This window comes from Fusarium musae, chromosome 2 (assembly GCF_019915245.1).
Source record: "Fusarium musae strain F31 chromosome 2, whole genome shotgun sequence".
NCBI classification, from domain to species: Eukaryota; Fungi; Ascomycota; class Sordariomycetes; order Hypocreales; family Nectriaceae; genus Fusarium; species Fusarium musae.
The window spans coordinates 1,493,678-1,507,066 of record NC_058388.1 but is presented as its reverse complement, the minus strand read 5'-3'; the positions used below and the strand labels follow the sequence as shown (position 1 = coordinate 1,507,066).

The window sequence follows — 13,389 nt, the reverse complement described above, 5'->3', positions numbered from 1 at the left end:
CACATAGTGCAGACTTTGAGGGTTTAAGGACTCAATCTTACGCCCGCCCAACCCGACCCGGGCAATTCTTCCTTGCAGCCTTTTGCTGGTAGAGGTACTCGGGATTCTACGAGTATTACAGAGTACATAACGTCCCGACCTGGAGCAGGTCTTGAATATGATTATACACTACCCATTCACTTTGGCTACGACGTAGAGAGTGCTGCCACTTCCGCTTCTAACCTGTAACAGCCATTTATCACATCTTATGGCGTGGTCTTCAGCAGAACTAATTCTCTTCCTCAGCATGTCAGTACATTATCGGGGGCACCTGATGTGCCTAAGCAGAAATTATAAAGTGGATCACCTGGGTCGATTTGAGGCGTTCTCGACCGCGGGGCTTGCATACAGAGAAATGACTGGGCATTCACATTAGCTGTAGGTGGAGGGGCAAAGAATATCCCCTCATACAGTATACCTTAGTACCTTAGTTAGTAGTATATACTACTAATCCCCTACAAGTATCAATCGATCTTGGGCATCTCAAGCCATTAGGGCAAGATTCCCGTACTATTTCAATTGTTCCCTTCAAACCTCAATGATAAGGTTATCTTACTGGAAAGATTTCGTTGCCGAACTCAAGCTCTCAACCCTCAACGCCCCAGAGTTTAAAAACTCAAAAGCCCAGCCCGGCCAAGCCAAGAATAGACCACGACGTTCCCGGAAACGACTGCATAGCATAGCAAAGCAAAACCAGCAACTGAGAGTCAGCGAGAGAAAATCATGACAAGCCAGGCATCGACGCAAACGCCTCTTCCCCGCGTTTCTATCCAGTTTTGCACGCAGTGTAAGTGGATGTTACGAGCTGCCTATGTAAGTTGACCGAATTCGCAGCCTGCTAGGTAGGTATGTTGGCATGTGACCAGAAGCTCACACCCCTCAGTATGCTCAAGAACTCCTCTCCACATTCTCAACAGGCATCGGGGAGGTCGCTCTTCAGCCTTCTACAGGCGGGACTTTCATCGTGACCATCACGCATCAAGCTCCTGGTGCAGAAATTGCTTTTACAAAGACCCTCTGGGATCGTCGGGAAGATGGGGGCTTTCCTGAGACGAAGGAGCTCAAGAGGAGGGTGAGAGATGTCATCGAACCAGGAAGAGACCTAGGCCATGTTGATAGGGATCATGGGAAGAAGGAGGAGGCAGCGAAAGACAAGCCAGTTGACAAAGAGAAATGCGACGATTGCCAGTAACGTTTCTCAAGCATTTGGGGTCATGACCTGGCTGGCCTATGACAGGTTTAATGATGCCCCTTCACGTATGGCATTCGTATTGATAGCCCCGCTTGCTGCCCAAGGAGAATCTTCCCTCATATAGATATGAATAGGCATAGTTAGACTTACACGCCTATGTGGTGGTTGTCTGAGGAGATGAGTATTTTTGTGATTTCATATCAGCCACTCCGTACTCATCCTCACCTTCGGCGTAGGTCGAGTTATGACTACTATTAACCAGATACTACGACACCATCTTCGTCACAATTCGTGCAGCTGTTACTTTTCGCTCTAGCAACTTATTTCCTCTCCTGATGTGCACTACCTTCGCTATCCCTTACCAAAATCAAGCAACGCTTTGCCCTCCTGCCCACTCTCCCTAAACCCATCTAAAAGCACAAAACGTATACAGGGGTCGCTCTTGAGCAACGAATAAGGCCACACAAAGCTCGTCCACGAAATGCAACATGGCCGCAAAAGAAAACGCTCCCAGCCAGACAGATTAGCAATGGATGGAGTATCTTATCCTTGTCATCACAAGAAATCAAGTGAGAGAATACCAGCCTCTCGAACTGCGTATGTCCACGGGCCAGCCTACGCAGAGCAGATATGGCAAGATCGTCTGTCCCGTGGATCATGTGTGCATGGAATCCGAGAACTGTATATGCGCTTGTGCAACTCAAAAAAACAGTTTTGTCAATGTTTTATCTGTGTGTGGAGCTAAGAAACAGCCGTTTGTCGTTATCAAGTTCGCATATAGGCATTAGAGACGATTCGGGTTTCGCAAAGGTCAGCGTCGCGTCCGGCGCCTCTTAAGTTCCGTCACCCTCCCAGTGGACCAACATTCCCTGCCACCAACGGTGGCAAGGCTAGCTGCGAGACAGCGGAGATTGGGAGTGCACTTCGATCGAGACAAGTCCCGAGTCGAGTCGTTCGTTCTTCGTCGCGGTTGTCATTCACCTTAGTCGAGGAGGTGGGATGATTGTTTAACGTCGGCCGAACCTGTTGAAAGCACATTGTTGGTATAAATTCTTCAAATATTCTTCTAGCGGGGGGAGTTGATAGGCGTGCTAGTGCTGCCAAGAGTGGTTGGAACATACTTTTGCTTCTTTTCAGCGGGTTTCAAGATCTAGAAAAAAATAATCAGCATGTTTGTATCATAGTAAGCATTGTAAAATCTCACCTGGAAAGAACACAGCAAGCTCTCGTCGACACTCATCATCGCACCGGCATTGTCAAATTCACCACAGTAGTTGGGCGCACTGAATAGCGTGACCAGCTGGCGCTTGGAAAAGAATTCATAGCCGTCCTCAACAACCTGATGAGCTCGGCAGATCAGGTCCATATCATGTTTCTGCAGGAAGCGCGAGACAACATCGGGACCAAATGTGAACGAGACACCTCGGTCGTTTTCGCTCCAGCCAGTAATATCCTTATCTGGATCAGACCACAAGAGATCGCAAAGAAGACCGCAGTCAGGGATCTAGAAATCTGTCAGTATCTCTCACTCGGAACAATCTGCGCCTCCATCTCGCGCAGTCCAGGCTACTCACATCAGTAGGTCGCATGACACGGCGAATTTGCTCCATAGAGTTGAGGTCAGGGCTGAGGCCACCGTGCATGGTGAAAATCTTCTCGTCGATGATAGCGGCGATAGGAAGGCAGTTGAAGCAATCGGTGAACGTCTTCCAAAGCTTGATGTTGTAGCGACGCTTGCACTCGTCGTAAAAGCCATAGATTCGGTTGATAGAGGCGCACTCGTGGTTACCTCGGAGGATGAAGAAGTTTTCGGGGTACTTGATCTTGTAGGCAAGGAGCAAGCAAATGGTCTCAAGAGACTGCTTGCCTCGGTCGACGTAGTCACCGAGGAAGAGGTAGTTGGCCTCGGGAGGGAAGCCACCGTACTCAAAGAGTCGGAGAAGATCGTAGTACTGTCCGTGGATATCACCGCAGATCTATCAGGGCACGGGCAAGTAAGCAAAGGGATTTTCTTGACTGCCAAAAACCCAGAGCAGAAGCGCCCGTAGCAAGCACCAATTCTCAGACCGAAGCAGTACGAAAAATGGCCAAAAACATACCTTAATTGGAGCCTCGAGTTCGAGAAGGATGGGCTGAGAGATGAAGATCTCACGAGCCTTGGTGCAGAGATAACGGATCTCAGCCTCGAGAAGCTGAACTTGCTTGCCGGGTCGGCTGCCTCGTACCTCGAGTAGCCTGTCGATTATAGAGTCGAGATCGACCTCGTGTTGGTCTGCCATTTTGAGAGAATTTGCTGGCGAGAGGATGCCCGCAGTAGAGTTAAGGGAGGGTCGCGTGGGGGAGGAGGGCGGCAGACAAGATCGCTAATTAGAACAACTGCTGGGGCAACTTTCTCGACTGAAATATGATACCAGATAATAAACTTCACAAAAACCTGGCCGAGTCAGCCGGTGAACCGGGAAGCAACAAGATACAAGGCAATAAAAAAAAGAGAGACGTGGGAAAAGAGACAAGTCGAAGAAAAATGTGTCCTCCGAACAAACTTGCAAACGCCGCGACCGACAAGAGGGTGAAAATTTGACAATGAATGGATGGATAAATATGGGCAAAAGACAAGGTTGGGTTAGGATGCGTTGCTTTGCTTTGCGGGTGAGTTGCGTTGCGTTGCGATGGTGGAACAACGAAACGAGAGGAGTCTAGAAAAATTGGAGGGGAAGCAGCCTAACAAGCATGAAGAGAGGGCTGTGAGCGCGAAATGGGTACGGGAGGGGAACAAGAGGGGAGACGAGACGGCGCGGCGCGGGCGAGCAATGAATTGAATGGGGCGCACGCCAGTACCAACGCCAAATGGTAACTTACCCGTGAAGGGATCACGTCCCTAATAGAGCGAGCGATTGGAGGATTTTGCGTTTCGAGAGATCGAAGGCGCAGAAGAGCAAGTTGATCAGCAATAGCAAATTGTGTCGCCGTTCGATATTGAATTGCAAAAAAGAAGCAATCGGATCACGTTGAATCTGGGGAGAAAACAGTCGTCGTCGTGGTTGCCGCAGTGGGCCACCGACTTTGGGTGTTGATAGCTGTACCAGAAAGAGACAGGTAGGTACAGGGCGTCAGAAAATGAGGGGCGAGCAAGATGCTAGAAGCCAGAAGGGGGAAGACAGAACACCGTCAGCGCCTGCGAGTTTTCGCGGTCCTCTTCTTCTGGTCAAGCAAGAGTAGATATTGCGTCGACAAATATGTGACGCTTCGTCGCCTTTGTAGGATGTATAAGCAGAGTGCAGCAAAGGGCCTCTGTATCGTCGGCTTTGATGCTTTTCCTTTGAGATATGAGAAACGATGTTCTCTTCGCCTTTTTTGTATTTATTTATGTTATCGCCGTCTGGTCTGTTGGGGCTGCCAAAGTGGGCGCGATCAGGGAATTTGGAGTTGAGGGACGGAACACGGTGGTTCGTCAGTCGTCGTCTGGGGCCAAAAGAAAATGGCGGATCAAGTAACAAGCAAAGCAGCTCTTCACAGAGACGAGCGGTTTGTAATATATTCGCAGAGAGTGTCGGCGATGTGGCTAACACGTGGATAGAATCTTCGTCTCGTCGTCGTCGGGTTGAGTTGAAGGGTTGAAGTTTATCCTCTGACCTGGGGGAACGGAAGGGGGGAAGTTTTCCAATTTTTCCTGCCCGGGCTTTCACACTCACTCACTCACTCGCTCGCTGAGAAGGTGGACTCGTCACAACCACCAAACAGAGCTGACCCGGGACGGGACCTACGCTTGGGCTTTGGGCTGCCTACACTAAACGGTACCTGCCCTGGTCTGGAAAAGCGCTAGTACAGGGCCCGGATGTGAACCTGGAATGGATGGAGCTGGGACAAGTACGGGACTCGGGGAGCTGGCCCTCAGTGGCACTCCGGGGTTGGGGCTGCTGAGGATAGCTATATTTTTAGTGAGAAGCCGCTATAAATTGCATTGGATCCTCACCCGACCTCACCTGCCCATGGATGCCTCGTTCTAACTGGCCCGACAAGACAGATCCAGTGATGGACAGAGACAGAATCTTGGCTCTTCTCATTGATCCAGTGTCTACATAGCATCTGCATACCCATACAACAATAGAGACTGGAACGTAACTCACCTTGACATTTCGGAGCCCCTCTTCAATTATTTCTTGTCGTCCTGGGTTACTTTGTTTCTTGTCTCGCTTGCTTGGCTCAAATCACCGTCTCATTTCCTTCTCGCTGTAAGTCTCATTTGCTTGCTGCCCGTTGGGTGCCCAGGTATGGATACCCTCACGTCATATCGCGCCTTAAAGAAGCCCTAACTACTAAACAAACCCTTGATGTTTTCTGACAAGCCAGCTTCGCCAGGGAAAATTGCTCCTTTCCTGTCACTAGGAATTAAAAAAAAGGGGGGCGTCTGGACTCTAAAGGCTCCGACATAGCTTTGGCGACCGGATTCGTCGGCGCTTAGACTAGAGCACCAGGTGATAGAGCCCAGATTGAGCACACATCAGTTTCATCTGGCTCAGCCTCTCTCGGCTCTCTTAGCATCGGTCCCCAAGTCAGTCCCAGAGAAGAGTCTCTTTCCTTATTAGTTCATCACCCTAAAGTACATGCGAATGAGGAAGACGTTGTCGCGTGTGTATAGGTTGCGGATGTGAGAAGCTGATTCGTTCGACATGAAGCGCATCGAGAACAGGGATTCCTTTAATACCAGGATATGATACAAAGATAGACAGGCCTGCAAAGTCGTATTGCGATCGAGTACGTAGCATCCACTCTACGGCAGAGCTTCCTCTCCGACCTCAGACTTCAAAAAAAGTCGCCTCATCCACTGTTCAGCAACTCCTCCATAATAAGCCCCCATGGGATTTCAGTTGCGCATGCAAGAAACTTGCCACTCATGCCCAAGGCAACACACAACGGCACATGTCCTTCCTCTGCTGCATAATGCTGATCCCTTTCGAGGTCTCTGTATGGAGGATCGAAAAACACCAACCAAAAATCAAGAACCTGGTGCATACGGAGAACTAGCTCTGCAGAGCTAAGCTAAGCTCAGCTCCATCCAAGAGAGAAAAGAATTCTGCATTGGATGCTCCGATTTAACCATTTCATCCCACGTAAGCTCGACGGACATGTCGGCTAACAATGTGTGCACCACAGCTTTATTGTTCAATACCTTAATTAGACGAGCCAGATATCAGAAAAGGCAGCAAGACACCTATCTTTGTGCTACCCAAGCCTCGTCTTGTGAAGAAAATGACCTCAATTTATTCACCGACCATTCATTTCTCTCTCGTCTATTGCGTCAGGACGCGTGCCCCGCTAGGACGCGCAGGAGCCGGTGTACAAATACAAACGGTGATGCAAGCAAAACGAATGGACGAAGGTGGCTACATCATCATACATCCAGGCCGTAATTCACGTGACATCCCAAACCGTCACCGCCACTAAAAGAGAGTTATCAGATAATGCTTCCCAACACCATGACAGATATTCTCCATCATATCATGATCGAATTATGTCACCGAGTTCCATATATCCGCTCCGGGTTTCACTTGATCGTCAGGGGTTCCATAGGGGCCGTCATGGAGCAATCAAAGCATGGTCGAGTTATTACTGAACTCTGTATTCGATGGAAACTACGCACCAGGAGTCATACTATTCGGTTCAGATTCCACGATCATTAAGTTTATACATTTGTATAGTATCCCACTAACCGTACACATTCTCAAGCCACAATCCATCGCTGAGCTAAGTCCTTTCGTTCCCATAATCCATCTGGGAATCCTTCGCCAACGCCTTTTTCATCCCATAAATTCCTTCTCAAAGGTATTGACCCTGCAATACTTGTTTCCCATCCTTCCCTAGAACGCCAAGCTCATTAGTGCATCTGTGTGGCCCTTTATACTCTGTGAAATGAACCCGCAAAAAATGGCAAGCAATCAAAATGCGCCGGTTGTGGTGAGCGTTTGCTTGGTATGTGCCTGTACGTTGAGGATCATCTTCTCCTTGTTGATGTCCTCCGCTTCTTTGCTTTACTCGCTCTGGTCTTACCACCCGCGGGTTCTACCTCCTCCTTCACATCGGCCTCAACTGTGGCAGTTGCTGCAGCGTGGTCAACATCCATACCCAAGCCTTTGAACTCTTCGTCATCTAAATCTGTAAGGTCCTCGCTGAGCATGCGGATGGCATCTCTCCCGGCCCAGCGCTCCTCAAGAACAGATGTTCCTTTGGGGTCATGACCCTTGAGGTACCAAAGTATCCCTCCATCTGTGAGAGGATCCGTGGGCTCCAACCCAAGACTGCCGTTGGATTGTGGCGGTGTGGGAGGCCCCGGTTGTGCCGGCTGAGGCTTCGACATATAACCATCTGTGTCGGGGGGTGTATTGGATGAGTTGACAGCGTTGTGGAGAGACTCGTGTTTTTCGACAGCACCCGCCTCTGCAAGATCAGATGTATCGACATCAATATTAGTGCTGACCTCAATATTTCCATTTTCTGAAGTAGTGTCCATCGCATCTCCACCTTCGGTGGAACTGGCCTTAACAGTAATTTGAAGCTCGGCATCAACCATAATGGTGTCGTTGACTTCATCACTGAGGTCAGTTGATTTATCTTGGCTCATCGCAGTCAGTGGTCGGACGTCCACGCTTCTGTCAATGATGTTCTCCAACGCCTTATTTAAGCCCTCGAAAGGCTTCTGGGAGATCTCCGACTCGATTCGCAAGGCTGTCTCGAGGTGTGGCTGAACAGCCTTCAATATGCGTTTTCCCAATTTTCGGCGCTCTCGTATATCCGAGAAAGTGGTTTTAGCAGGCGGTGCGTCGACAGCTTCAGTTTGAGTTGCAGCCGTAGATGACTCAGGCGGTGCTGTAGAAATGCCAGTACTGATTACATCGCAAAGATCTAAGGCAAAGGACATGACTGTCACATAAAAGCGGGCATTAACGCGGCTTTGAAGCTTGTCAAGACCGGCCTTGAAGAGATCCTTATCAAGTCTGAAAAAATTAGTCCAAGTGAAGATCAGCGGAACAATACATGCACTTACGATATTGCCCTGTCAACAGCAGGGTTGAGAAGTTTCGCAACAGGGAAGTAACACTCATCCACAAATTCTTGTTCAAGTTCACCAGCGGCAACTTTGATCTGCTCCCGTTCCACAAGCTCGGCTGCAAGATCTTTGAGCTGCTCAAGCTCAACAATCAAATTCTCAGCGAATTCAATGCGTCTGGCAAGCCTGATCTTTCCGCTCGGTCCCATGGCTGCGAAGTCACGCCGCGTAAGCTCCATCGAGGAAAAGGACTCCATCTGAAGTTGCAGACGCTTTAGAAGTGCTGCTCCTCGACGATTCTCGCGCTTCAGGGTCCAGTAGCGGCATGCCTGGCTTAAGAACTCCTTGCGTTTAGGAAATGCGAATCTTTGGATCGAAGCGTCCACGACTTCAAACACGGCCTGCGGTATAATAGGTGCACCTGCAGGGGTTTTCCAGACGTTCTTCGGATTCTGGCCTCTTTTTTTGTCACCAACCGCTGCAGACTTTGTCCCAGTAAGTTGTGTTTCATCCGACGGCTGTTCCGAAAGGGCATTGCGCTGCTGCTCTGCAATAGCATTCGCAACAGCGGTGTTATCAGCCCAGATACGATTCTTCATAGTTCTCTTATAGAATTTCTTGGCTGCTTTTGTGGCCTGTTGAACACTATGCTCTTGCACATAGTCAGGGGGGCAATGCTTGTCGCAAAAGGCCTTGAGCACCATGCCGCCATCCAACACAGCGAGAGCACCCTGGCTAGTCTTCATCTTAAGAAACAGGCGGGATCTCCGCGCACAGGTGACATGAAATGCTTGATAGCAATTCTTGTTTCCGCATTGTATGCATGCGCCCATTCGCTGTCGACAAATGTAACACGTCAATTTCCAACGGTTTTTCGGGACCTTTTCTACGTCCATGACTGGTTCCATGAACGTGTGGTTACCCAAGGAAACCTCAGGAATCCACATTGCGCAAAGCAGATGTGCCCACTTTGAAGAATTGGTTTGCTTGAATGCGCCGTCGGTATTGGGGCAGAAGATGCAAGTCTGCTTTGGGTCAGTACAGCAACTCGAAAAAGTGTTCTGAGCTAGACTTACGGGAACGGAAGGCCCGCAGAGCTGGCATTTGCGGCAGAGCCACTGGCCTTCTGGGATAAATGGGACACCATAACATTCTTGATGAACTGCAAGGTTGCAGCCATCACAGAACACAATTGCGTTGGTGTTTTCGCAATCGCCGTCGTCGCAAATGGCGCATTTTGAGTCAGGCTCTTCACCCCCTTGCGGCTCACCATTTACAGCGGCGGCAGAGCTTGATCGTGGACGATGTGTTTGTGGAGGCTTCGGGTTCGGTTTTGGAATTCTCTTCTCGAGCACATGCCACTCCTTTTCGATCTTTGTCATAGTGATTTCAAAAATTTCTCGGGTTATAGCTGGAACGTCGTTTTGCTTGCGGTGGGTATTGTATCGTCCAAGCCAAATATCATCTTGTTCATCCATATCATATTCGACACGACCGATTCGGGTACGGTGAACCGGCCCGTCAGATGCTGCCATAGCAGCATCGGTCAATTCTGCGTCATCTTCCATGGTAAGATCAGAAGACTTGATTAAAGCTTGCTCCGGGCGCAGGTAGTGATCACTCTCCTGATAGCCGACATTACTCATTGACTTGTCGACAAAGCGAGCCTGACCAAAGGTTTTGCTCTCATATAATTCAATGCTGTTAGTTTTGCGGTATGACGGTAGTTTAAGATCCAGTTTCTCTTTCGGTGTCTGGTTCTGGATGGGTAGGATTTTAGGTGTTTTCGGTGTTGTGAGAAAGTCCAGGGGCTTGCTGCTGTAAAAGCTGACCACATCTCGGGTCGGTCGACGAGGACGCCGTAAAGGTGTTTCGCTGAGAACATCGGCTACATTCGAGTCTGAGCGACCTTGAGGGTTTGGTGTGTTTCCAGTTGATGCGGGGTTCGGTTGTCTCGATGGGGTTCGGGTTTCGTCCAAAGGTGTTCCGAATGCCTGAACCACTGATAAATCTGGTTGTTCTCGAGTTATACCGTCAACTTGTTCAGATGGCAGGATCATGAATGTAGCATCAATATCTAGGTTAGGGTGGAAGTCTTCCCAGCTGCGCTCCTCGCGGGGCTTGTAATCTTCAGCCTGTTTCACTGCAGTCGCCATAGCTGCAGCTGAACCCCATTGCATTTCCTCTAGGTCATCATTACCAGCAGCTCGCGTGCGAGCGCCTCTTTCTCGTCGAGGCATTATGGATGGAGAAGGGCCATTGATAGCCTCGCGCGCAGCTGCTCTTGACCTCGATACTGTTGAAGGCCCAGTGGTATTCGGCGTGGTCAGCAATTCAGCATCAGCGAAGCGACCACCACCACCGGCCCCTCCTGGAATATATCGACGTCGTTTCGGCGGTGGTTCGGTTGCGGAGGCTGCCGCGAGGGCTGCTCTTGCAGCACGAGCAGCATTGGTCGAACCCGGAGGACGACCCCGACGTCTTCCGGTAACGGGTCGCCTGGGAGTCGGGGATGCCGGAGCCATCTTGAGCGAAACTAATGGCGATATAAACTTGAAGCTCTGAGCGTCGCTGGCGCAAGCTCGAGATGGATAATCGCGTCAAGGGGGAGGTGGCGCGCAGGCTCGGTCCGAAGCTTGGCGATTTCACCAATCATTTGAAAGGCGCCATACACACCAGGAGAGCTTTCTTTACTATTCCGTAGGATTGATGGCCAAAGGAAGACTTGTTCAGTGAACAAATTGATGGAACTCGTGACTGCAGAGGAAGTGATGTTCTGCCTCGGGCAAGGGACGCGTGAAGTTGGCGTGCACGGTCCCCGTTTAGTCAGCGGCAACCAGGGAAAAGGCTGACATAAAAAGGTCACCAGACTTTGAGATATTTTCAAGGCAATACAAGCGACGAGTTGCTCAGATTAAACTTTCAGTATGTTTCAACGGCGTTACTTGTTTATGCAACTCATCTGTCAAATCTGTCTCTTTCTGGCTTAAGCTCATGGGCCGCATCTGCAACGTGGGGAAGCAGATCTAGTATTTTGATAGAATTGCTTGATCAGATCTGACACGACTTATTGTGCCTGGCATTGCTGCCCTCCAGTGACGTAGGATCTCCCCAAGGAAAAGGCCCTTGTTTTTGACTACAAGTACTGCCAAGATTTGTTTCCCCAATTCGCAGATCACAGTTGCTTCAGGTTGCTGGCGCTTTCTGCCTACCTACCTACTTAGCCATGCCATTCGAAATCTCCTGACCTTGTGATAAGCATATGTATATTATCAGGCCCTACGCTTGTCTGCACCTGCAACTGTTTGGTTGAGGACTTTCAAGGGGATCAGTCATCAGTTGGTAATGCGTTGTCTCTCTCTTACGCCCACCCGACCAGGGACGACTTGTTATTTGATTCCAATCGTATTTAACGATTGTTTGCATATGACTCCTTGGCTCCGCAAATCGTGGAAGAGATGCCGAAGCAAGATCTAGAGATCTGCCCAGGGGTTAATTTGTGATCCTATCATATCCTCCCCTCATGCCCACTCTTGTTGACACTTTGACACCTGTGTAAGCGAACTGGGTCGACAGTGCAACAGCTCATTACCGCCTTTTCCTGCACATGCAATGCAATGACAGTATCTATCATTCACGATCGGTTGTCAAAGAATTGCGAGATGTCTAATTGTTGAAAAACAATATCCATCACCTGGCGACATCCATATCACCATATCAACATCGCCGATAGCAATACAGAAGCTAGATTTGAGCACCCACAGAACTACTCCGACGCTTGAGGTGCATGAGAGCTTATCCATATGCACGATGGCCTCAGATCTAATGACCCTAGTACCTGTCCCTGGCCGCGGGGCCATCCGCTTCGATCCACTCCGTTGCCTCGGCGGCCCCAGAACGGGCACGACTTCCGGGCGGATCCAGGTGCTGGCGATTCTTCTGAGCGGTCAATGACTAACGATGTATCGTCAGTCGTGGTGTCGTTATATGGCTCTCGGTGGCTCTGAGCTCAATAGCTTCCAACCATGTAACAGTGGCAGCATTGCAAAATGTCATCAAAAAAGTACGGCATTTCCATGTCAGGTAATTCAAGTGGCTGTGGATGCATATATAAGTACCTAACTTAATAGATAGTCCATATCAAATCAAAGCCTCTGACCGCACCGGAACAATGTCATGTACATCATCTTACGTGCCATTTCAGCATATGCCTTCGTTTCTCATGGGTTGCGGGAAGCATGAAGCGTTAAACTGAAAGCATAATCACATGCGCTACCAATACCAAAGGTCTGAGAGAAATACCATAAATAGATAGCCGGGACTTTACTACTAACTAATCCATTAGCCACAGTCTGAAAATCTCCAATTCGAAGGCTGGCACTACCTTCGTCGCCACCGTGATACTGCCATGGCAACTGCAAATGCGAATGACCTCGAATCTGGGGTATTGACTCAGCCATCCAACACTAGCTTCACCAATGGTGCCATCTTCACCAGAAGTTCGATGTTTCACCTCGCCCAGGAATGATGACGCCCCCTCATGGCTCAGATATTGGCCAAGCCTTAAACTTACCCTCCCAACCCTTCAATCTGTCACTCAGCCCGCCCCTCCATCAATCATCACCAACAGAGGCCCCCATGTACCTTATACCAGCGGCTTAGCCAGCCCACCATCTCAATGTTCTAGCTGTGTCAGGAACAAAGCGTCCATAACCATCTGGTCATGTCTCTTTCAATACTCCTAACCCCAAGCCTCTTTGGTCCTTCTGCGACTTAAAGCATCAGGCTAAAGCCGGCTGACCTGGTCACGTCAACCAATAGTCTGGTTCGTCTCTTGGCTTCTTCCATGACAGCATCATCGGAACGCAACAGGATCATTTCCCTCCTGGGGTTCATAAGCCACGACGAGTGACCTCTGAAACGATTCTTGTTGGCGGTGCGATCTGTGCACGCTCACAATGAGGATATTCTGGGACGGTGGCAATCCATGATTATTAGGATGTCACGACAGTATTACAAGAGGGCAACTAGAACCACCAAGGGTTTGAACAGATAAGGCATATCATGTATTACAACAATCTCCAATTCTTCAGCATAGCTGCCTCAGACCACA

The 13,389-nt window shown here is 49.5% G+C and overlaps 2 protein-coding genes across 2 annotated transcripts; both read right to left on the bottom strand.

The window, feature by feature from the left end:
* Positions 1-2,297: 2,297 nt before the first annotated feature.
* J7337_002417 (uncharacterized protein) lies at positions 2,298-3,510 on the bottom strand (the record flags this gene model as incomplete). Its single annotated transcript, XM_044820146.1, has 4 exons — positions 2,298-2,381; positions 2,436-2,735; positions 2,806-3,207; positions 3,331-3,510. 4 exons carry the CDS (start codon positions 3,508-3,510, stop codon positions 2,298-2,300), a joined length of 966 nt encoding a protein of 321 aa, XP_044684446.1.
* A 3,713-nt stretch (positions 3,511-7,223) lies between these two features.
* On the bottom strand, positions 7,224-10,801 carry J7337_002416 (uncharacterized protein; the record flags this gene model as incomplete). Its single annotated transcript, XM_044820145.1, has 3 exons — positions 7,224-8,223; positions 8,274-9,301; positions 9,353-10,801. 3 exons carry the CDS (start codon positions 10,799-10,801, stop codon positions 7,224-7,226), a joined length of 3,477 nt encoding a protein of 1,158 aa, XP_044684445.1.
* Positions 10,802-13,389: the final 2,588 nt, after the last annotated feature.